This window comes from Mus musculus, chromosome 13, assembly GCF_000001635.26.
Source record: "Mus musculus strain C57BL/6J chromosome 13, GRCm38.p6 C57BL/6J".
In the NCBI taxonomy this organism is placed as follows: domain Eukaryota; kingdom Metazoa; phylum Chordata; class Mammalia; order Rodentia; family Muridae; genus Mus; species Mus musculus.
Window position 1 is genome coordinate 62,148,852 of NC_000079.6, and position 26,026 is coordinate 62,174,877.

Genomic DNA, 26,026 nt, shown 5'->3' on the forward strand with positions numbered 1-26,026 from the left:
ACATACTGGTTTCCCAGAAGATTTAAACATTAGATCTTCTTTTAGAAGGAATTATAAAATGTTGCCAAAAAACTTCATTTGTTCTGGAAATGAACTTTTCTGTATGGCTTGTCTATGTCTATAGCACTGTAAATATTTTCAAGTCTTTTTATATCATCTTAATGTCAGGAAATAGGAAAAGGAAGAGAAAAATCCTATCCATGTAAATGACTTGGTAAAGACTGTAGACATCAGAGTTGTCTTCAATTTCAAGAGCAATACATCTTGTTTCAAAGAACAATCTTGTTTCATCTATTCTGCATCATAGCCTTGAAGGAAGTAAATTATTTACCACATTCACTCAAGTGGTTTTGGGGAGATCACCAATGTGGTTGTTGTAACATTGGTAGTAGATATTAACATTTGCTCTGTGTGTGACAAATCCATTCAGAGAGATTGTTTGGCTGTTCCTGTGTTCCTTCTGTGACTCCTGTTCATCTTGGAATATGCTTTCACCTGGTGATAGGTTGCCTTCTGCAGCATTGTATAGAAAGGGACTCCTATCGTCTAAGTGCATCACTGTTTATACGAATATCAAGCTGTGCTTCATCATACTTTTCAAGGAAGGCTGCTTGTTCGGAGCAGTTTTGCCTGGTATTGTCATTCATATTTCCACAAATTACTTTGAGAGTTGTTTTGAGAGATTATATATACTCCATCTTGGGACCGTCCTCCATCTTAAAGAAAAGAAAAAAAGCCTGAGAACTTGACCTGCAGGAGTACCCAAGCCCCACCCCTGTACCAGCAAGGACCCCACTGTTTGTCCTTGGCCATGAGTTCCTCCCTAACTACTTCAAAGCAGCAGTTAATCAAAGGTAGTCTGATTGTTTCAGATGTACTTTCAGACTTGTGGTGATTGTATATGATCTTGCCTTAGAGCAGCCACCTGTTGGCTTACAATAGTTATTCTAATAGATATTTGTCAGACTGGACTTCCTCCCTCACCCCCTCACTGGGTTCTATTGTCCTATAAAATCTTGTCCTGCTGAGATTTGGGGCTCATCCACCTTTCCTTCCTGTCCTACTGTGTCAGAGTTGGGTTGGAGGAGAGCCCAAGCCTGAGTTGTAATTAAGCTACCCAAATTCTGTTACTTCAGAAATGGCTCCTTGGTGGTCTTTGGGGTTAAGGAATGCTTTCTGGCACAGGAACTACAAGGCCACCAGGACCCAACACAGTAGGTCTCAATGCCAGTAATGTCTGTGTCTATGTGCCACAATAATTCTTTTCTAAATAATTCTGTAATTCTGTTCTGAAGAAGCCTAAAACTTTGTATTTCATGGAAGAAATGACAAAAGAGGATGTGGAATCTCGCTGCAGCAGATGTGCTGGTTCCTCATAGCCATGGGGCCTTGAGAGATGTTCCAAGGACCCCAGGGAACAGAATGTGCCTGGTGTTACTTTCTGGGAAAGACTGAGTGGATGTGGAACCTCTCCACATGGTGTCTTGTTTATTTTTGCTCTCTTTTGTCCACTCTTGTTTTCTGTTTCTTGTTAAGGAGCAACTTTGATTTTGAGGGACTGATAATTTTGAGATTAGAAAACCCACCCTCTTGACTTAACTTCCCTCCTGTACCTCCCCTATTCTTTATGGGGCTGAGAGTCCCAGGCTGAGGAACAACAATATGAACTAACCAGTACCCCCAGAGCTCTCTGGGACTAAATCACCAGTCAAAGAAAACACACGGTGGGGCTCATGGCTCCCCTTGCATATGTAGAATAGGATGGCCTTGTAGGTCATCACTGGGAGGAGAGGCCCTTAGTTCTGTGAAGGTTCTCTGCCCCAATATAGGGGGATGCCATGGCTAGGAAGTGGTAGTGGGTGGGTTGATAAGCAGGGGGAGAGGTGATAGGGGATTTTCATAGGGGAAACTAGGAAAGGGGCTAACATTTGAAATGTAAATAAAGAAAATATCTGATTAAGAAAAGATTTTTAAAGATAATTTTTAATTGTGTAGAGTTATTTCCTTATCAAAACACGTATTGACTCCCAGGTTCCTTTGTGGACATAAGTCACGTGGCGGAGGGGGTGGGGGTGTTGGGGAAATGGGACAGGAAGGTCCTATGCTTAACTAGAGCCCCCATCCACCATGTTTTCCGACGGACTCTAGCCTGTTTTTTTGTTGTTGTTTTTTTGTTTTTGTTTTTTTTTAATTGAAAACCATATGGAAATGTTTGGAAAGCTCCAGAGAACCTAGGTGCCCTGGCTTCGGCAGAACCTGGGCTAACAGTCAAGCGAGACGTGACTGTCCTAGCAGGTGTTCCTGGAGAGAGAGGCGATGGCATCTAGTAGTAACTGGCTTTCTGGAGTGAATGTCTTGCTGGTGATAGCGTACGGGAGCCTGGTATTCGTACTGCTGTTTATTTTTGTGAAGAGACAAATCATGCGCTTTGCAATGAAATCTAGAAGGGGACCTCATGTTCCTGTAGGACACAATGCCCCCAAGGACTTAAAAGAGAAGATCGATATTCGACTATCCAGGGTTCAAGAAATCAAGTATGAACCGCAGCTCCTTGCAGATGATGATACCAGACTACTGCAGCTGGAAACCCAGGGGAATCAAAGTTGCTACAACTATCTATACAGAATGAAAGCTCTAGATGCCATCCGTGCCTCTGAGATCCCGTTCCATGCTGAAGGCTGGCACCCCTGTTCTTTCATGGGTAAGAATTTCCGCTCCTACTTGCTAGATCTGTGAAATACTAGCACTCCTTTCAAGGGTGTTGGCAAGGCCCTCATTGATACTCTCCTGGATGGATATGAGACAGCCCGCTATGGGACAGGGGTCTTTGGCCAGAGTGAGTACTTGCGATATCAAGAGGCCTTGAGTGAGCTGGCCACTGTGGTCAAAGCACGAATTGGAAGTTCTCAGAGACAACACCAGTCAGCAGCCAAAGACCTAACTCAGTCGCCAACAACAATCCAGGTCACATACCTGCCCTCCAATCAGAAGAGCAAACGCCCTAATCACTTCCTAGAACTGAAGAGCTTTAAAGACAACTATAACACACTGGAGAGCACTCTGATGGAGCTGCACACGTGCCAGCCTTGCAGTACTCGGGATATCTGGTTCAGCAGACCCAGACTTTATTGGCCAAAGCATTCTTACAGAACAGTGTCTAAAAGGTCATTCCCAACCCTTTCTGATATTGGCTAAGACCTCAGTATCTCCCAGTAGCACTTCTTCTGGATTGGAATTCAAATGTCATTCTTAACATTTCTGTTGATGCTTCTTTGAAAATCTTTGCTTGATTTTGGCTGTAAATCACCTACCCTGTTAAATGCTGTTTAATCCCAAAGATGTAAGTTGAGGTGAGGTGTCTTCTGTGTCTGCCCCATTGCACTCAACTGAATAGAAATATTTGGGTTTAGAACATCTCAAAAGTGGGTAGAATGTACTTTGGAATTTTGTTGCTCCATTTAAACCAGGTGTATTGTGACATGAACATGACTTTCCTAAAGTGGAAGGATCTGTCCCCACCTTCACCCAATCCTTAGGACAAATAGAAAGGGGCATTCTGGCACTTGGCATAACCTATGCCACAATGGTGAGATAATGTGACAAAGTGGTATCCTCTGATGTCAGCGTATTCGTCTCAGTTTACAGAGTACTTAATAAAACTAACTACTGTAAAAAAAGAAAGAAAAAAACACGTATTAATGCTAGAGCAGCTGTATTTTCAGCCTAGAAATATGTTTTTGGAAAAGTTTTCCCACACATACTCCAGTGTCCTTGATCCCAGTTGTTGCTCCTGGTCGAATAACATTGTTTTCTTGATTAAGCTATAGCTAAATTCTGAAATGAACTGCCTGCACCGCCACTCAGTTTTAAACTTACCGGTTTGACTCATATCATCAACTTTCCACTGCAGTAAGGGGAAAGGATTTGCATGTGCAGCATGGCTTCTGCCTTCAGACCAGAGTAGGACAGGATTCTTGTGTAATTCAAGGAGAGAAATAGTGCAAGCAAACAACCGTTAGCATCACTGTCTTAGTCACAGTTTGTATTCCTCCACAAACATCATGACTGAGACGCAAACTGGCCAGCTTCTTAGAGCACATGCCCATAAGGCCCATTTCAACTTTTAAACAATATTTTCTGGCTGTACTTATGGCATTTCCACCATCCATCTTCAGCCTCCAATCCTTCCATAGGCGACTCATTGTTTATCACCTAAGAGCTCTTTTTGCTTGAATAATTGTTACTGTTTGAATATGACCTACGTCTGCCTGCAGGACTTTCCAACTATGAAGTGAGTTAATGGATGAAATGGACTATTGGAGGGTAATAGAATGCACACACAAGGTACTCTGTCCCTTGATTGAATAAGAAGATGTTCTCTGGGAGACTGGAAGAATTTCTTGATAACTACAAATTTCCCAGACTAGGGCCCTGTCTGCCCCTGTTGAGGAAGTACAGAGCTAGGTAGGTCTGTGCTGTCTGAGTCATTTGTTCTCTGTTCATCCAGTAGCAATGTCGCTGCTGTCCTGAGGTACAGCTGAGTGACTCTAGGTTGAGATGAATTCTGGGGAGACCTAGTCATTAAAAGCAACATTAAGAGGTATGTTGTGGAATCCTGCTGGGATTCTCCTGTGATGGAGCATGAGTGGTCTGTGAGGTAGACCACAAGCAATACTGTGCTGAGTGTGGCAGCCACGGTTTAGGACAGGAAATTCCATGACCAGGAAGAGCAGGTAGGCTGAGCTATCAGAATCTGATCTGCTGGGACTGGGATGGACTGTGAGTCAGACAATGGTTCTATTCGTCCATGTGGTGAACTGAGCAGAAACCCTTGGCCTCTCAGCCTTCCTGAGTTTGGATTTCATGGGGAGAGAGAGGTTCTGCATTCCTTGCAGTGTTAAACTGGGGTGCTTATAAAATTACTATACAGTGTACACACTGAGACATTGTTTTGTCGATGTAGTGGAAAGGCAATTCTACAGAATAAATTTCTGGTTTCTAGGGTTTCTGAACATTGCATTCCACAGACATGTTTGTGTGATAAATTTTACAAATAGTTTCAAAACTGAGAGAGGAGGTGATGGGGATCAGGCTTGGAAGAAAGATCAGTAGTAGCTGGAGGGTGAGAAATATAACAGATTACGGTCCAGTTTGAGTCATTATTGTGGGCATTGAGAAGTCTGTGTTGTTTTAATTTTCTACACATAAAGCCTTTGGTAACACTGATGAAGTTCACATTTTACCTCACAGAATTGCCTTAGGTTCTTGGTGAAAGCTTTACTAAACTGAGGTGCTGTTTTTTGCATTTCAAATGCTGTCCCATCTGCTGATCTCCCCTCCCTGTCATAGAGACCTGTCCCAGTGCTTCTTCTGGCCCCAGGTATCTTCCCACCTTTGCTCATCAAGTCTTCCCCAGATTAGGTGCATCAGATACCACATCAGGCTACAGGTTAGGGACAGCTCTGCTGCTGGGGGCATACCAGGTTTTGGGGGTTTACAGCTCAGGAGGGTGGGACACAGCATTGGATGAGGGCCAAAAGACTGATGATCTCTGGCCGGGTAACTTTCTCCCAGTGTACTGGATGCTATCCACTAATGGCTTCTAGAGACTTGACACTCTCTTACTCATATTGTGGCTGAAAATGGCTGGCTTCTTTCCTCTTTATCTCGCTGTGCATTATTTTTACTTTATAAAACTCTATGCTTTATTAATTGCTGTATCTTCACTTTATAACTCTCTATTACTATTGTGTGCTTTATTAAGCTCTGAAAACTTAACTCCTTCTTAACTTTATGACTGTCCTGTGCTTCATGCCGTGCTGGGGAATCTTACCTCTTTCTTATAATCTTGTGGTAAAATCTACATTCTTTCTCATTATTCTGTGGTACATTAAGTGCTGGAGAAACTATTTTTTATTAACTCTTTACGTCTGTTATGTCTTAGTATTGCTATCAACTTAACTCTTTATTATTTCTACATAAATAAACACTAATATCTGGGGATTAAAACCTGCTGGTTAGCCTGGGGAGTATTAAATACAAGTTTTTATTGCTAGAAGCTACTTTCTGGCGAGGGAGTTTGTTAACTTTCTTCAAGAGAGAGAGGAGAGGAGTGGAAAGGAGTCACTCACACAGACACATATACACTGGGCAAAGTGGAAAATAGCTACACCCATATATTTGGATGAATGGATGGATGAATAGATGGATGGATGGATGGATGGATGGATGGATGGATGGATGGATGGACAGACAGGTGGGTGAGTCAGAACCTTCAAACAGTCTTATTCTGAGGTTAGAGAAGGTCAGCAGACATGATCATGTAGAACCATAACCACAGTGCTGTTAGGTGATGTGTCCTTGATATTTTCTGTATTTGTGTTCTCTGTCCTTTATGTATGGGAGAGTTCTGGCATGAATCTTATCTTTTAAAACTCTTTTCTAAGCCGGGTAGTGGTGGCACACGCCTTTAATTTCAGCACTTGATAGGCATAGGCAGGGAGATTTCTGAGATCAAGGCTACCCTGGTCTACAAATTGAGATCCAGGACAGCCAGGGCTATACAGAGAAACCCTGTCATGAAAATACAAAACAAAACAAAACAAAAAAACAAATAACAACAACAATAACAACAAAACCTCTTTTCTAGATCTTACATTATGGACTAGAAGATAGTTTTGCTCTGTAAATCTGCATCAGCCTCAGTGACTTGCAATGTCCTGTCCCCCAGTAAATTATTCAAAGTATAACTTGGGGGCTGAACCTAAAAGGACTTATTGATGACACCATATGTGGAATTCATGCTGTTTCCTAGGCTGGGTCTTCTTTGGGCATCAGCCAGAGCTGAATAAGTGATCTCTCCCTGGGAAAGATGTTAATCCACACCAGGTGTACTTGCAGGCTTTAAATAATGTTTCTGAGACAAGCTTTCCTATGTTGAGTCAGGTAGCATTGATTCCACTCTGTTTTTCCCCAGTACAATAACATTGTTCTCCTATTGACTAAACCAACTAAATACTTAAGTCTAAATCACTACCACCACGGTGTTTTTAAATTACTTGCTGAATCATGTATGTAATCAAGTTTTTTATTACAGTAAGAGGAACAGGATTTGCATGATGGGCATGGCTTCTGCATTCACACCACAAGAGAAGAGAGTTTATTGAGATCCCTACTGGGGAAACAGGGTAGGCAATCAGCTGCTGGAGTTGCCATTATGAACAAGACCTGATTATGACAGGGAGGTGATTTTTAATTTTGGATCATGTATTAATCATGTTCTGTGATGAAGACAGCCTATATTGATGGGTGTTTGATTTGTGAACGTCAGTTAAGCCAATGAGTATTCAATTTGCACGTAGGGTACTGTTCTACAGATACATGTGCAATCTTAACTGACATCATTAAGTCAGCTCAGGAATTGAAACCCAGGCCAGTGGTTGTAGTTGCCTGTGTCAAGATACAGGTGTCAGCAGCTAAGAGTCCACATAGAGGCAAGTTCAAATAGTGTTTCATTAATGCTATTCCTGATATGAGGGTATAGGCTGCTTGTTTTGGACGTCAGTATGTCTATGCAGTTTTTCAATTTTATTTAAGTATGAAAAAAACAATTATTGAGAAGCATGCGGATTTCTGAGTTCAAGACCACCCTGGTCTACAGAGTGAGTTCCAGTACAGCTTAGACTACAGAGAGATACCCTGTCTCAAAAAAAAAAATGCCGGGCTTGGTGGTGCGCGCTTTATATATATATATGTATATATTTTTTAATTAGGTATTTTCCTCATTTACATTTCCAATGCTATCCCAAAAGTCCCCCATACCCTCCCACCCACTCCCACTTTTTGGCCCTGGCGTTCCCCTGTACTGGGGCATATAAAGTTTGCATGACCAATGGGCCTCTCTTTCCAGTGATGGCCGACTAGGCCACCTTTTGATATATATGCAGCTAGGGACAAGAGCTTCGGGGTACTTGTTAGTTCATGTTGTTGTTCCACCTATAGGGTTGCAGTTCCCTTTAGCTCCTTGGGTACTTTCTCTAGCTCCTCCATTGGGGGCCCTGTGATCCAACCAATAGCTGACTGTGAGCATCCACTTCTGTGTTTGCTAGGCCCCGGCATAGTCTCACAAGAGACAGCTATATCAGGGTCCTTGCAGCAAAATCTTGCTAGTGTATGCAATGGTGTCAGTGTTTGAAAGCTGATTATGGGGTGGATCTCTGGATATGGCAGTCTCTAGATGGTCCATCCTTTTGTCTCAGCTCCAAACTTTGTCTCTGTAACTCCTTCCATGGGTGTTTTGTTCCCAATTCTAAGAAGGGGCAAAGTGTCTACACTTTGGTCTTTGTTCTTCTTGAGTTTCATGTGTTTCGCAAATTGTATCTTATATCTTGGGTATTCTAAGTTTCTGGGCTAATACCTACTTATCAGTGAGTACATATCATTTGAGTTCTTTTGTGATTGGGTTACCTCACTCAGGATAATGCCCTCCACGTCCATCCATTTGCCTAGGAATTTCATAAATTCATTCTTTTTAATAGCTGAGTAGTACTCCATTGTGTAAATGTACCACATTTTTTTTTATCCATTCTTCTGTTGAGGGGCATCTGGGTTCTTTGCAGCTTCTGGCTATTATAAATAAGGCTGCTATGAACATAGTGGAGCATGTGTCCTTCTTACCAGTTGGAACATCTTCTGGATATATGCCCGGGAGAGGTATTGCGGGATCCTCCGGTAGTATTATGTCCAATTTTCTGAGGAAGCACCACACTGATTTCCTGAGTGGTTGTACAAGCTTGCAATCCCACCAACAATGAAGGAGTGTTCCTCTTTCTCCACATCCTCACCAGCATCTGCTGTCACCTGAATTTTTGATCTTTGCCATTCTGACTGGTGTGAGATGGAATCTCAGGGTTGTTTTGATTTGCATTTCCCTGGTGATTGAGGATGCTGAACATTTTTTCAGGTGCTTCTCAGCCATTCGGTATTCCTCAGGTGATAATTCTTTTTTTTAGCTCTGAGCCCCATTTTTTAATGGGGTTATTTGATTTTCTGGCATTTACCTTCTTGAGTTCTTTATATATATATTGGATATTAGTCCCCTATCTGATTTGGGATAGGTAAAGATCCTTTCCCAATCTGTTGGTGGCCTTTTTGTCTTATTGATGGTGTCTTTTGCCTTACAGAAGCTTTGCAGTTTTATGAGGTCCCATTTGTCAGTTCTCGATCTTACAGCACAAGCCATTGCTGTTCTATTCAGGAATTTTTCCTCTATAACTTTCAGTGTCTCTGGTTTTATGTGGAGTTCCTTGATCCACTTAGATTTGACCTTAGTACAAGGAGATAGGAATGGATCAATTCGCATTCTTCTACATGATAACCACCAGTTGTGCCAGCATCATTTGTTGAAAATGCTGTCTTTTTTCCACTGAATGGTTTTAGCTCCCTTGTCAAAGATCAAGTGACCATGGGTGTGTGGGTTCATTTCTGGGTCTTAATTCTATTCCATTGGTTTACTTGTCTGTTGCTATACCAGTACCATGCAGTCTTTAATCACAATTGCTCTGTAGTACAGCTTTAGGTAAAGCATGGTGATTCCACCAGAGGTTCTTTTATCCTTGAGAAGAGTTTTTGCTATCCTAGGTTTTTTGTTATTCCAGATGAATCTGCTGATTGCTCTTTCTAATTTTTTGAAGAATTGAGTTGGAATTTTGATGGGGATTGCATTGAATCTGTAGATTGCTTTTGGCAAGTTAGCCATTTTTACAATGTTGATCCTGCCAAACCATGAGCGTGGGAGATCTTTCCATCTTCTGAGATCTTCTTTAATTTCTTTCTTCAGAGACTTGAAGCTCTTATCATACAGATCTTTCACTTCCTTAGTTAGAGTCACGCCAAGGTATTTTATATTATTTGTGACTATTGGAAGGGTGTTGTTTCCTTAATTTCTTTCTCAGCCTGTTTATTCTTTGTGTAGAGAAAAGCCATTGACTTTTTTGAGTTAATTTTATATCCAGCTACTTCACTGAAGCTGTTTATCAGGTTTACGAGTTCTCTGGTGGAATTTTTAGGGTCATCTATATATACTCTCATATCACCTGCAAAAAGTGATATTTTGACTTCTTCCTTTCCAATTTGTATCCCCTTGATCTCCTTTTGTTGTCGAATTCTTTTGTTGTCGAATTTCTCTGGCTAGGACTTCAAGTACAATGTTGAATAGGTAGGGAGAAAGTGGGCAGCTTTGTCTAGTCCCTGATTTTAGTGGGATTGCTTCCAGCTTCTCACCATTTACTTTGATGTTGGCTACTGGTTTGCTGTAGATTGCTTTTACCATGGTTAGGTATGGGCCTTGAATTCCTGATCTTTCCAAGACTTTTATCATGAATGGATGTTGGATTCTGTCAAATGCTTTCTCTGCGTCTAAGGAGATGATCATGTGGTTTTTGTCTTTGACTTTGTTTATATAATGGATTATGTTGATGGATTTCCATATATTAAACCATCCCTGCATCCCTGGAATAAAACCTACTTGGTCAGGATGGATGATTGTTTTAATGTGTTCTTGGATTCGGTTAGCTAGAATTTTATTGAGTATTTTTGCATCGATATTCATAAAAAAAATTGGTCTGAGGTTCTCTATCTTTGTTGGATCTTTCTGAGGTTTACATATCAGAGTAATTGTGGCTTCATAGAATGAGTTGGGTAAAGTACCTTCTACTTCTATCTTGTGGAATAGTTTGTGCAGAACTGGAATTAGATCTTCTTTGAAGGTTTGATAGAACTTTGCACTAAACCCATCTGGTCCTGGGCGTTTTTTGGCTGGGAGACTATTAATGACTGCTTCTATTTCTTTAGGGCATATGGGACTGTTTAGATCATTAACTTGATCCTGATTTAACTTTGGTACCTGGTATCTGTCTAGAAATTTGTCCATTTCATCTAGGTTTTCGAGTTGTTGAGTATAGCCTTTTGTAGAAGGATCTGATGGTGTTTTGGATTTCTTCAGGATCTGTTGTTATGTCTCCCTTTTCATTTCTGATTTTGTTAATTAGGATGCTTTCCCTGTGCCCTCTAGTGTGTCTGGCTAAGGGTTTACCTATCTTGTTGATTTTCTCAAAGAACCAGCTCCTCATTTGGTTGATTCTTTGAATAGTTCTTGTTTCTACTTGGTTGATTTCGCCCCTGAGTTTGGTTATTTCCTGCGATCTATTCCTCTTGGGTGAATTTTCTTCCTTTTTTTCTAGAGCTTTTAGGTGTGTTGTCAAGCTGCTAGTGTGTGCTCTCTCTAGTTTCTTTTTGGAGGCGCTCAGAGCTATGAGTTTCCAACTTAGATATGCTTTCATTGTGTCCCATAAGTTTGGGTATGTTGTGGCTTCATTTTCATTAAACTCTAAAAAGTCTTTAATTTCTTTCTTTATTCCTTACTTGTTCAAGGTATCATCGAGAAGAGTTTTGTTCAGTTTCCACGTGAATGTTTGCTATCCATCATTTATGTTGTTATTGAAGATCAGCCTTAGTCCATGGTGGTCTTATAGGATGCATGGGACAATTTCAATATTTTTGTATTTGTGGCGGCCTTTTTTGTGACCAATTATATGGTCAATTTTGGTGAACATACCATGAGGTCCTGAGAAGAAGGTATATCTTTTTGTTTTAGGATAAAAATGTTCTGTAGATATCTGTTAAGACCATTTGTTTGATCACTTCTGTTAGTTTCACTGTGTCCCTGTTGAGTTTTTGTTTCCAGGATCTGTCCATTGATGAAAGTGGGGTGTTGAAGTCTCCCACTATTATTGTGTGAGGTGCAATGTGTGCTTTGAGCTTTACTAAAGTTTCTTTAATGAATGTGGCTGCCCTTGCATTTGGAGCATAGATATTCAGAATTGAGAGTTCCTCTTGGAGTATTTTACCTTTGATGAGTATGAAGTGTCCCTCCTTATCTTTTTTGATAACTTTGGGTTGGAAGTAAGTCGATTTTATTCGATATTAGAATGGCTACTCCAGCTTGTTTCTTCAGACCATTTGCTTAGAAAATTGTTTTCCAGTCTTTCACTCTGAGGTTGTGTCTGTCTTTTTCCCTGAGATGGGTTTCCTGTAAGCACCAAAATGTTGGGTCCTGTTTGTGTAGCCAGTCTGTTAGTCTATGTCTTTTTATTGGGGAATTGACTCCATTAATATTAAGAGATATTAAGGAAAAGTAATTGTTGCTTCCTATTATTTTTGTTGTTAGAGTTGGCATTCTGTTCTTGTGGCTGTCTTCTTTTAGGTTTGTTGAAGGATTACTTTGTTGCTTTTTCTAGGGCGTGGTTTTCGTCCTTGTATTGTTTTTTTTCTGTTATTATCCTTTGAAGGGCTGGATTCGTGGAAGGATAATGTGTCAATTTGGTTCTGTCGTGGAATACTTTGGTTTCTCCATCTATAGTAATTGAGAGTTTGGCTGGGTATAGTAGCCTGGGCTGGCATTTATGCTCTCTTAGTGTCTGTATAACATCTGTCCAGGCTCTTCTGGCTTTCATAGTCTCTGGTGAAAAGTCTGGTGTAATTCTGATAGTCTTGCCTTTTTATGTTACTTCACCTTTTTCCCTTACTGCTTTTTATTCTATCTTTATGTAGTGCATTTGTTGTTCTGATTATTGTTTCGGGAGGAATTTCTTTTCTGGTCCAGTCTATTTGGAGTTCTGTAGGCTTCTTGTATATTCATGGGCATGTCTTTCTTTACGTTTGGTAAATTTTCTTCAATAAGTTTGTTGAAGATATTTGCTGGCCCTTTGAGTTGAAAGTCTTCATTCTCATCTACTCCTATTATCCATAGGATGGTCTTCTCATTGTGTCCTGGATTTCCTGGATGTTTTGAGTTTGGATATTTTTGCATTTTATATTTTCTTTGATTGTTGTACCATGTTCTCTATGGAATCTTGTGCACCTGAGATTCTCTCTTCCGTCTCTTGTATTCTGTTGCTCATGCTGCCATCTATGGTTCCAGATTTCTTTCCTAGGGTTTCTATCTCCAGCGTTGCCTCACTTTGGGTTTTCTTTATTGTGTCTACTTCCCATTTTAGGTCTTGGATGGTTTTATTCAATTCCATCACCTGTTTGGTCATGTTTTCCTGCAATTCTTTAAGGGATTTTTGTGCTTCCTCTCTAAGGTCTTCTACATGTTTTGCAGTGTTCTCCTGTATTTCTTTAAGTGAGTTATTAAAGTCCTTCTTGATGTCCTCTACCATCATCATGAGATATGCTTTTAAATCCGGGTCTATCTTTTCGGGTGTTTTGGGGTGCCCAGGACTGGGTGGGGTGGGAGTGCTGCGTTCTGATGATGATCAGTGGTCTTGTTTTCTGTTAGTAAGATTCTTATGTTTGCCTTTCTCCATCTGGTAATCTCTGGAGTTAGTTGTTTTAGTTGTCTCTGGTTAGAGATTGTTCCTGTCGGGATTCTGTTAGCCTCTCTCAGCAGTCCTGCGAGACTAGCTCCCTCCTCTGAGTTTCAGTGGTCAGAGCACTCTCTGCAGGCAAGCTCTACTCTTACAGGGAAGGTGCACAGATATCTGGCGTTGGGATTTCCCTCCTGGCCGAAGATGATGGCCCAATACAGGACCTGTCCCAGAAGCTGTGTTGCTTTGGCCTGTCTCGGAAGCTGTTAGCTTCTGTAGTCCTCACTCTCACCTGCACAGACTAGTCTCATAGGGATCCGGAAAGCAAGATGGCTCCCGCTGATGCTCAGGCAAATCCCTCCCGGCCGGTTGGACACCTATCCTCTGGCAGGACAGGTGCCCGGATGTCTGGAGCACGAAAAGGGGGGTGCCTCAGACATCCTGTCCCAGTAACTGTCAGCTCCTATAGTCCACACTCTCACCTGTGCAGACTAGTCTCAGTGGAGTCCCTGATCCAAGATGTCTCCTGCCGATGGTGCACGCTTTTAATCCCAGCACTTGGGAGGCAGAGGCAGGCAGATTTCTGAGTTTGAGGACAGCCTGGTCTATAGCGTGAGTTCCAGGATAGCCAGGGCTATACAGAAAAACCCTATCTTCAAAAACCAAAAACCAAAACCAAAACCAAACCAAAACAAAACAAAACAATTACTGGTTCCCTTTTCAATGTAATTTCTGTAAATTCATCACTGCTCTGATCTGTTACTATTTGCAATTCTGTAGTGTTTCCCACATATAAAAATTTCTTTTATTTTATTACAAGGGCAGTTTAGGACAAGGTCTCTTGATGCCTAGGCTGGCTCATGCTATGTAATTGATAACAGCTTTGAACATCTGATCCTGTCCCTAAGACCACATGATGGGAAGACAGTGCTGCATCTCTTCTAGCCTAGGCTTTGAAGGGGAAAGTTTTCCTGGTTTGGCAGTACTTGACATTAGCAATGAGAAGTGAGGTAATCAATTTGACCTGGTCGATAATCACCTTGACTGGCCATTACTCTGGCTGCAGAAAAGGCAGTCATGAATCTGGATAAAGAACTGAACTTATTGTCAAGTGTAATTAACACTACTTCAAGTAGTTCAAATTACTGTATTAAATCAAGTTGACTTAGCTAAAACTGGATCAGGTGGGCATTGTGAAAGTAGTTTTTTTGTTGTTTTTATTTGTTTGTTTATTTGTTTTTGTTTTTTCATGACAGGGTTTCTCTGTGTAGCCCTGGCTGTCCTGGAACTCACTCTGTAGACCAGGCTGGCCTCCAACTCAGAAACCCCCCTGCCTCTGCTTCCCAAGTGCTCAGATTAAAAGCATGCACCACCATGCCTGGCTAGGGAGAACCCTGCTTCCTTCTGGAGCTTTTGAATTGACAAAAACAGTCTTTAATCTAGGCTACAACTTCTGGCGGCATCCTACATTTATAAAGGATATTGAAGATGCTCTCTCCTTCTCTCTTTATGCTTGCCATACTGTGGTAAGAGAGATCAGTTGATTTTTCTACCATTAGAGGTTCCATCTTTGGAATTATGGTATATGAGGAAGGCCAGTTGAGACATACAGGCACTACTATATCCTTCAACTTTCCATTGGTATGCAGTTATTGGTTTCCTAGTTATACCACATTCTGTGAGCCATTCTTATATATCCACTTTCTACATACATAGAGAGATCCAAACTATCTGTTCTGTTCAAGTAGAAAACATTTACTAATAAAGATTTTTTTTTTTTTGGCTTTTTCTCTACACACAGCAGGTAAGTATAAGGGCAGTAGAAGACTCAGCAGTAGGGATAGCCATGATTATTGGGTCTCAGATAACAGTTACTAGAGATGGTCCACGTGCCTCTACCCTGGCCCTATAACTCACATCTAAACACTGAGCTTCAGGTTCTCTGAAGTAATTTATTCACTTCTTTGTTAGTTTAAATTTTTGTTGTTATTAATCTATGTTAAGTCTTTTCTTTTATTGCGTGAAAAGAATCTGTGACCTGGGCAGGTCACTTAGGAAGCATTTTGCTTGGGATGATCTGAGTTTAGATACCACCACCCATGTTTACTACCTGCGACTCCAGATCCAGGGGGTCTGACACCCTCCTCTCTGGTGTGCCACTCACACATACATGGAAAACATTCTCTCTCACAAAAAATCATACACATGAACATAGGGACAGACTTGTCTTCAGAGGTGCTAATATCTTATAATGCAAGGTAAGCAAATCAAGCAAGCTTATGTGTATAATAGAAACCATACAGTGTTTTTTAACCTGGTATTTTGTATTTTTTTAGAGTTTCCATTTCATAAATGTAGTACACGTTTTTATAATTTTATAATATCAGAATGCTTAATCTCTTCAGTTTTTTTGGATTAGCCTCCATTCCCAATCCATCTCACATTATTGTCAAAGCAGACAATAGCAATGAACAGGAAGAGTGCTGGCCACTGAGTTTGTAATTTTCATTCTGATTATAGTCTTGCGGTTCTTATTTAAATGACCATGTTAGGTTCACAGGCCTGTTTATGTTTCCTTTTTACAGTGCTGCCATCTATGTTGTATGATTCATTAATTATAATCTAATTATACTATTGTTTGTCTAGGAAATAATAAGCCTTCACCTCTTTTCTTCTTCTTCTGATAAATTACTATCAGTTCCTTGAGTTTTTGTTGGTTTGGGAACTTTCTGTGGAGAAACAGTGTTAGCTTTCTCTTCTTGACCTGAAAAGGTTGCCTCTCCTCCTTTCTTGGAGAATCTGTGTTTTCCAGTCCTTGCAGTCATCAGTGTTTGGATTTTTAATCCTTCAGTGACTGATTTGGTATGGGGGTTCTTAAATCATTTTCATATATTATTGTCTCTGTCTCCTAAGTTACTTAATTTGTCAGCATTTCAGAGCCTACAATCATTTGAGAGAACTACAGTTGAGGCGGTACACAGTCAGAATGGTTGTTTGCTAACTTGGTGAGAGATTGTGGCATTGACACTTGACTAGGGAAGGCTCATCCACTGAGTGTGGAAGAATTGCTAAGTGAGTAGGGCTGGTCTGGATGAGCAAGAGAGCAAGCCAGGAAACAATATTTGCTCATGGTTTTTGCTTTTATACTTGAAGTTGGTTTTCTATCATAAGAGTCCCAAATAATGGAAGGAGGTTTTGGAATTTTTTTTAATTGGATATTTTGTGTATTTCAAATACATAAAACATTTCAAATATTATATCTGTTCACCATTTCCCCTCTGGAACCCCCTTTTCCCATACTCCCTCGTCCTGCTTCTATGAGGATACTGCCCTTCCCACCCTCCTACTCCCATTTCACCACTCTGGCATTCCAGTACACTGGGGCATGGAGCCTTCACAGGACCAACGGCTTCTCCTCCTATTGATGCCAGACAATTCCATCCTCTGCTCCACTTAGGGCTGGAGCCATGGGTGCCAATATCTGTACTCTTTGTTTGGTGGTTTAGTTCCTAGGAGTTCTGAGGTATCTGGTTGGTTGTTATTGTTGTTCTTCCTATGGGGTTGCAAACCCCTTCAGCTGTTTCAGTCCTTTCTCTAACTCCTCCGTTGGGGTCCATGTGCTCAGTCCAGTGGTTGGCTGTGATCATGTGCCTCTGTATTTGTCAGGCTCTGGCATTGCCTCTAAGGAGACAGGTATAATAGGCTTCTGTCAGCAAGCATTTCTTGGCATGCACAGTAGTGTCTGGGTTTGGTGTCTGTATAGGGGATGGATTCCCAAGTGGGGCAGTCTCTGGATGCTGTCTGTATAAGGGCTAGATTCCCAAGTGAGGCAGTCTCTGGATGGTCTTTCCCTCAGACACTGCTCCATACTTTGTCCCATTCTTTCCTTTACACAGGACATTCTGGGTTAGGAATTTGAAGATGAGTGGGTGGCTCCAGCCTCCAAATGGGGGCCTTGCCTAACCTGTGGATATGTTCTCTAATGATTCTCCCCTCCTTTGTTGGGCATTTCAACTAATCTCATCCCTGTTACATTCTGGGAGCCTTTTGCTCTCATAGCATCTTGGGCTTGCTGGTAGCTATCCCCAGATCACCCTTCCCCATTGCTACACACCTGTGTTCAAACTTTTGTTCCTCTGTAAATCATCCCTCTCTCCTCCCATACTTGGTCCTGTCCCCCTTTTCCTACCTTCCACTCCTCACTTCTTCCCAAGTCCTGCCACAATTTCCCTCCCATGAGTGTTTTCTTCCCCCTTCTACAAGGATTGAAACATCCACATTTTGGCTTTCATTCTTCTTTCGCTTCATATGGTCTATTAATTTTACCTTGGTTATTCTGAGCTTTTCAGCTAATATCTACTTATCAATGAGTGCATATCATGTGTGTCCTTTTTTACTGGGTTACCTCATTCAGGATGATATTGTCTATTTCCGTTAATATTCCTAAGAATTTCATGAAGTCATTGTTTTTAATAGCTGAGTTGGACTCCATTGTGTAAATGTACCACATTTTCTGTATCCACTCCTCTGTTGAAGAACATGTGAGGTCTTTGCAGCAGCTGGCTATTATAAGTAAGGCTGCTATGAACATAATGGAACATGTGTCCTTGTTATATGTTGGAGCATCTTTTGGGTATATACACAGAAGTGTTATAGCTGGGTTCTCAGGTAATACTATGTCTAATTTTCTGAATAAACTGGAGACTGATTTCCAGAGTGGTTGTACCAGCTTGCAATCCCACCAACAATGGAGGAGTATTCCTCTTTTGCCAAATCCTCACCAACATCTGCTGTCACATGAAATTTTGATCTTACCCATTCTGACAGATGTGAGGTGGAATCTCAGAGTTGTTTTGGTTTGCATTTCCCTTTTGACTAAGGATGTTGACTATTTCTTTAGGTGCTTCTCAGCCACTGAATATTCCTCAGTTGAGAATTCTTTGTTTAGCTCTGGACTCTATTTTTAATAGGGTTATTTGGTTCTCTGGCGTCTAACTTCTTAAGTTCTTTATATATATTGAATATAAGCCCTCTAGCAGATGTAGGGTTGGTAAAATTCTTTTCCCAATCTGTTGATTGCATTTTGTCCTATTGGGTCTGTCCTTTTCCTTACAGAAGCTTTGCATTTTTCTGAGGTTGATTGTCAATTCTAGGTCTTAGAGCATATACTGGCTAATTTTGTGTCAACTTGACACAGCTGGAGTTATCACAGAAAAAGGAGCTTCAGTTGAAGAAATGCCTCCATGAGATACAACTGTAAGACATTTTCTCAATTAGTGATCAAGGCGGAAGAGCCCCTTGTCAGTGGGACCATTCCTGGCTGGTAGTCTTGGATTCTATTAAGAGAGCAGGCTGAGCAAGCCAGGGGAAGCAAGACAGTAAGGAACAACCCTCCATGGCCTCTGCATCAGCTCCTGCTTCCTGACCTGCTTGAGTTCCAGTCCTGACTTCCTTAGTGATGAACAGCAGTTTGGAAGTGTAAGCCAAATAAACCCTTTCCTCCCCAACTGCTTCTTGGTCATGATGTTTGTGCAGGAATAGAAACCCTGACTAAGACAAAGCATAAACCATTGGTGTTCTGTTCAGGAAATTTTTCCCTGTGCCCATGTGTTTGAGGCTCTCCCCCCACTTTCTCTTCTATTAGTTTCAGTGTATCCGGTTTTATGTGGTAGTCCTTGATCCAAGTGGACTTGAGCTTTGTACAAGGAGATAAGAATGGATCAACTTGCTTCCACTATGGACTGGTGCCATGAGTGGACATTGGGTGTAAATTCTGTAACCTGTCCCACAACACCCAGAGGAAGCACCACTCCCAAGTGCTCTAACACTTCCTGGATCATAGGATTAGAGGTGAGGAGCAGAAAACATGTGCCCCAATACCTGCAGTACTGGCACCATAGGTAACCAGGCACCCAGGAGCTCGGCCAATATTTTCTTATGTCCAAGTGGAACTGCTAAACCATATATTCCCTTTTGGTAATATCTTGTTAATGTTATATTGTGAACTGGTGTACCTCAGGTTCTGGAAGATGAATACAGAACTGTATTGTATGTATCATTCTCAAAAGAGTTTAAGTAAAGGGCTGGAGAGATCCCACAGCAGGTAAGAGCACTGACTGCTCTTCCAAAGATCAATTCCCAGCAACCACATAGTGGTTCACAGCCATCTGTATTGGGATCTGATGCCCTCTTCTGATGTGTCTGAAGAAAGCTGCAGTAACATATACATAAAATATATAAATAAAATCTTTTTTTAAAAATAAGAACTTAAATAAAAGCACATAAGTTCATTCTATGTTTCTGGTTTGGTTGGTTAATTATGGCAGGAGATACAGGGTCTTCCTATGTATCTTTGGGTGTCGTAGAACTCATTGTATACATCACACTGACATCCTACTCAATGCCTTCTGCCTATGTCTCCTGACTGCATTGGTTTGTTTTGTTTTGTTTTGTTTTGGTTTGTTTTGGTTTGGTTTGGTTTGGTGTGGTTTGGTTTGGTTTTGTGAGACAGGATTTTTCTGTGTAGCCCTGGCTGTCCTGGAACTCACTCTGTAGACCAGGCTTGCCTCTAACTCAGAAATTTGCCTGCCTCTGCCACCCAAGTCCTGAGATTAAAAGCATGTGCCACCATGCCTGGCTCTGACTGAATTGTTAAATGCATAAGCCAGTAGACCCAGCATGCTTATTGATTTTTATATTTAGTACTTGTTAATATTAATACAATTTCTTTGGTGTGTGCCAAACACTATTGCTCTTGTAGAGCTTTTCTCTTTATATGTGTAATTGACATTTTTAAAAAAGGCTACATCCTATTCAAAGGGCTGAGAAATGACAGGGGTGACAGGGCTAGAGAGATGCCTCAGCACTTAGGAAACTGATTGTTCATGCAGAGGTCCTGCATTTAATTCCCAGCAACCACTTGGTGGCTCACAACCACCTGTAATAGGGATCCAATGCCCTCATGTGGGAGTCTGAAGATAGCAACAGTGTGCTCACATATATGAAATACATAACTCTTAAAAAAAGAAAAAAAAAGAAATGACAGGGGTGAACCTTATTATTAAGGTTCCTTCTGATATGACTTGGTAGTTACAGTAGAACTTGGGTGTGAGTAAATAAGTTTTACAGGCCCCAGAATTATATGAAGACATTGCCTATGAAGAATAGATGCCCGATGTTGTTCTATTGTGCTTTCTTTTGTACACGTTTATGGGATGCTCTAGAATGCAGTGACTTATAGGGACGTGCATGTGAACTTCACTCAAGAGGAGTGGGCTCTGCTGGATCCTTCTCAGAAGAAGCTCTACAAAGATGTCATGCTGGAAACCTACAGGAACCTCAATGCTATAGGTAAGACTATGAATTCCCTTCCCTGATTTAAAATTCAAGAAAAAATTTTTTCTTTTGATGCACTTCTGTAGTTTCAATAAAAATGAAGGAAGGATTTGGTGAATAAATCATGCATGACTATAAGGTTCACTGAAGATAGTAACTTACATTTTGCCAAATTTCAAGGCATACATTTTCTGTTTTAGGCTTTAATTGGGAAGCCCAAAATATTGAAGAACATTGTCAAAGTTCTAGAAGACACAGAAGGTAATTTTCATGTGCAAGCTCATACAAATCTACCTTTAAATATATGTTAATTTGTGCTGAAAATTGATAAGAAAAGGAGCAGTGTAGATTAGCACAGCTTTAAGTGTATTGATGAGTGTTACATTCCAACAAAACCATCACCTTTAATGTCCTGTATCTGATTTTTTGAAAGATCTTCCTTTAAGAAAGAGGACAAGGAAACAATGCCTTAGTGTGTATCCCCATTTGAAACATAGCCCTATTAGCGCTACACAGTACAAATGCCAGTCTGTTTCTGCTTAATTTGGAAAAGCTACAAGAATTGAATAGTTGATAAATATGTGTCCAAAAGCTTCTAAGAAGTAAATAGTCTCTATTTAAGCTGGTTGTACTCATTGATTAGCAGTGTCAGTGCTAAGTTTAGTTACAAGGGCAGCAATTGGGAGGTGAGTAGGGGGCTTTGCAGTAACCTTAATCCATATTTCACATGTCTATGAGAACACTGAGTCAAACCTTGTGAATGCAAACTTCAACATTTTATGTATTGGACTTCCTTTCATAAGTATATAATATTTTATAATGGATACACACCATGTATACCAAACAGATATCCCAAAAAACTATGTCTGTCTTTCTTTCTCTCTCTCTTTTCTTTTGCCTCCTATAACTATTAGAAGAAATATAGTGGGTTGCAGTTATAGAGTAGATTTTTGAACATAATACAAGTTAACAGTTAATTACATTTCCACGTTTGATGGCAATACATCAGCAACCTCATTCTGGAGAAAATTTTCTTGAGTCCTAGGGATGTGGAAATGATCCTATTTCTCCTGGTTCACTTTGCAAATATACTATGAGCCACAGTACAGTAAAATTTGGAATACACTTAGTGCGTTAAAGCTCTGAATTGCTCCACTTTTCTTCAAGTACGGGAACAACATTTTATAGAAAAAGAATACCTAAAACTGAGCCATGTAATCAATGTTCATACCTTCTCAGGTGTCTCTCACCATGAGAAACAACCCATAATGAAGGGGAACAGCATGAATGTAAGGAAAGGGATAAAAGGTCTGATGCCCCTTTACATTTAGACAAATAGTAACATTAAATCCTAGAGATGAAAGTATTCTGGGACTTCAGAGATGGCTCAGCAGTTAAGAGCACCAAATCTCAGCAACCACACGGTGGCTCACAACCGTCCCTAGTGAGATCCGACTCCCTCTTCTGGAGTGTCAGAAGACAGGACAGCTACAGTGTACTTACATATAATAAGTAATCAAACTACCAAACAGAAAAACAAAAAGAAAGTATTCATTCATGGGGTAAAGCTTTCACATGTGCCAATTCTCTTCTCAGGTGTGAAAGGAGTCAGAGTGCAGAGAAACCCTCTGAATATACTCAACGTGATAAAGCCTTTGCTTTACGTGCTCACAGTCATGCCCAAAGGCATGAAAGGATTCATACAGAAAAGATCCCCTCTGAAGATATTCACTGTGTCGAAGACGTTTTACCTTACACTAGTCTCCAAGTACATAAAAGAACACAAACTGGACAGAAACCCTATGAATGTAAACAATGTGGTAAAGGATTTGCAAAGCCCAGTCATCTTAAAAGGCACGAAAGATTTCATACCGTAGAGCAACCCTTCATATGTAATGAATGTGATGAAGTCTTTTCTTTTAAACATCATCTCCAAACACATATAAGGGTACATACTGGAGAGAAACCCTTCAAATGTAATCTGTGTGATAAATCCTTTTCAAAACATAATCATCTTCAAAGTCATAGAAGAACACATACTGGAGAGAAACCCTACAAATGTGATCAATGTGATAAAGCCTTTTCTGAGAAATGTAATCTCCAAACACATATAAGGATACATACTGGAGAGAAACCCTACAAATGTGATCAATGTGATAAAACCTTTTCTGAGAAATGTCATCTCCAAAAACATATAAGGATACATACTGGAGAGAAACCCTACAAATGTAATCAATGTGATAAAGCCTTTTCTCAATACAGTACTCTTCAAACTCATAGAAGAACACATACTGGAGAGAAACCCTACAAATGTAATCAATGTGATAAAGCCTTTTCTCAATACGGTAATCTTCAGACTCATAGAAGAACACATACTGGAGAGAAACCCTTCAAATGTAATCAGTGTGATAAAGCCTTTTCTCAATACAGTACTCTTCAAACTCATAGAAGAACACATACTGGAGAGAAACCCTACAAATGTAATCAGTGTGATAAAGCCTTTTCTGAGAAATGTAGTCTCCAAAGACATATAAGGATACATACTGGAGAGAAACCCTACAAATGTAATCAATGTAATAAAGCCTTTTCCCATAACTATCACCTCCACATTCATAGAAGAACACATACCGGAGAGAAACCCTACAAATGTAATCAGTGTGATAAAGCCTTTTCAATACACTTTCCCCTCCAAAATCATAAAAGAACACATACTGGAGAGAAGCCTTACAAATGTAATCAGTGTGATAAAGCCTTTTCTGAGAAATGTCATCTCCAAAACCATATAAGGATACATACTGGAGAGAAACCCTACAAATGTAATCAGTGTGATAAAGCCTTTTCTCAATACTTTTCTCTTCAAACTCATAGAAGAATACATACTGGAGAGAAGCCCTTCAAATGTAATCAGTGTGATAAAGCCTTTTCTCAATACAGTACTCTTCAAACTCATAGAAGAACACATACTGGAGAGAAACCCTTCAAATGTAATCAATGTGATAAAGCCTTTTCAAAACACAGTACTCTTCAATCTCATAGAAGAACACATAGTGGAGAGAAACCCTTCAAATGTAGTCAATGTGATAAAGCCTTTTCTCAATACAATACTCTTCAAGCTCATAGAAGAACACATAGTGGAGAGAAACCCTTTAAATGTGATCAATGTGATAAAGCCTTTTCTGAGAAATGTAATCTCCAAAAACATATAAGGATACATACTGGAGAGAAACCCTACAAATGTAATCAATGTGATAAAGCCTTTTCTCAATACAATACTCTTCAAACTCATAGAAGAATACATACTGGAGAGAAACCCTTCAAATGTAATCAATGTGATAAAGCTTTTTCACGACACAGTACTCTTCAAACTCATAGAAGAACACATACTGGAGAGAAACCCTTCAAATGTAATCAATGTGATAAAGTCTTTTCTCAATACAGTAATCTTCAAACTCATAGAAGAACACATACTGGAGAGAAACCCTACAAATGTGATCAATGTGATAAAGCCTTTTCTATGAAATGTAATCTCCAAAACCATGTAAGGATACATACTGGAGAAAAACCCTACAAATGTAATCAATGTGATAAAGCCTTTTTCCAATACAGTAATCTCCACATTCATAGAAAAACACATACTGGACAAAAACCCTACAAATGTAATCAATGAGATAAAGGCTTTTCCCAATACTGTCATCTTCAAATTCATAGAAAAACACATACCTAAGAGAAACCCTTCAAATTTAATGAATGTGATAAAGCCTTTTCCCAGCATTATAATCTACAAATTCATAAGAAAAGACATACTAGAGAGAAACCTTACAAGTGTATTCAGTGTGTGTAAGTCTTTTCAAAACATTTTCATCTTCAAAAAATAAAAGAATCCACACTGGAGAAAAAAGCTACGAAGGAATTGGATTGTGAGCAAATTTTTTACAATTTTTTACAATTTACATTTCTGAATGTATAAGTGAACGTACTGAAGAGAAAGACCATGGGTGTGATCATAGTCTTAATCGTCATGAACATATTTTAGGGGCCAGAATCCTTCTGAGTATAAGGAATGTGGAAAAATCTATGTCAGGCAGTTATCTCCTAATGCAGCAAGGAGCACATACTGCAGAGACAGAGAGAGACAGAGAGATACAGAGAGAGACAGTATAAATATACACAATGTGGTAAACCTTTGCGTATCACAGTTATCTTTGAATACATAAAAGAGCACACAATATATCTCAGAATTCATAAAAGAAGACACTGAAGAGAGAAACTGTGTGTGAATAATGTGGTAAGGCCTTTGCAGTTGACATTGACATTGATCTCATCATGTATAAATTAACACAGACTTGTAAGAAATCTCATAAAAATAAAAATAAGAAATGTCGTAAGCTTGTGTGTGGACCAGTCGTTTTTTTTTTTTCTTGAGAAAAATCCATGCTGCAGGTTAACCCTGTAAATGGAGCCACTGTGGAAACATTTTGTATGTCACAGTATCTGTATGCGAGAGTAAAACCTTTAGCATGGACTGGATCGCTTAAAGTTTGCATGTCACAATAATCTTTTAGGACTTTAAAGAACTCAAAAATAAGGCAATCTATGACTCTGATGGACATGGTTCTGAAAGACCCCCGAAGGGAGACCCTCACTCAAGCCTCGGGACAGCCGCGGACCCAAGAAGACACTGAGACCGTACTCAAAATGTAGAAGGTAAGATTTAATAGAGCAACAGCAAGAAAGCACATGGACCAGAGCTCTGGGGTCGAAACTCATGCACCTAGTATGGTGTAGAGGAGAATCGACCTCGAGCCAAATTTTTCACAGGCTTATATAGGAAAAACTCAAGGGGGGAAGAGCTGGGCAGGGAAAGTACAAGTTTACATAACTAAGGGGTTCTGCCAAGGGACAAGGGGTTCTGCCAAGGGAATCTACGTAACTAAGGGGTCATGTCTTATTATTTGGCAATGTACCCGGTTCATTTTGAGGTTGTTCCAGGAGGCCCTTATCTCAAAAATGTTCTTGGAACAGTCTTTAGTTGGGAGGGTTCGGACTCCAGGGTGAGGAGTTCAGGAATGTATTCTGGGGTGAAGAGTTCAGGAGTGTTCTGGGAACAATCTCTGGATGGAAGGGGTCTGGCTCTGAGGTGAGGAAGAGTTCAGTAACTTTATTCTTCAGTTCCATCTTGTGCCAACCCAGTTACATTAATTCACACAACATTAATCATTCTTGAGAAAACCTTTAGCAAATGTCAACTATCTGCTCAAGCATGATGATGTCTCTATTTTGTTCATACATGGAAACTCATAGGGACAAAAGCCCTGTGAGATTCA

The 26,026-nt window shown here is 40.3% G+C and overlaps 1 protein-coding gene and 1 pseudogene across 3 annotated transcripts in view; both read left to right on the forward strand.

Moving 5' to 3' along the window:
- Positions 1-25,087, forward strand: part of Zfp808 (zinc finger protein 808) — a 44,082-nt gene extending 18,995 nt beyond the window's left edge. Inside the window, exons 2-5 of one of the 3 annotated variants that reach the window (XM_017315558.2) lie at positions 20,591-20,717; positions 20,903-20,963; positions 22,299-24,272; positions 24,357-25,087. In XM_017315558.2, coding sequence (XP_017171047.1) covers positions 20,591-20,717; positions 20,903-20,963; positions 22,299-24,272; positions 24,357-24,369 — 2,175 coding nt within the window. In that variant the 3' untranslated portion in view covers positions 24,370-25,087. Of the gene's footprint in view, positions 1-20,590; positions 20,718-20,902; positions 20,964-22,298 lie in introns of all 3 variants that reach the window. The other 2 variants (NM_001039239.2, XM_017315559.2) reach the window with 2 other exon arrangements.
- Gm36501 (predicted gene, 36501) lies at positions 2,317-2,883 on the forward strand (annotated as a pseudogene).
- Positions 25,088-26,026: the final 939 nt, after the last annotated feature.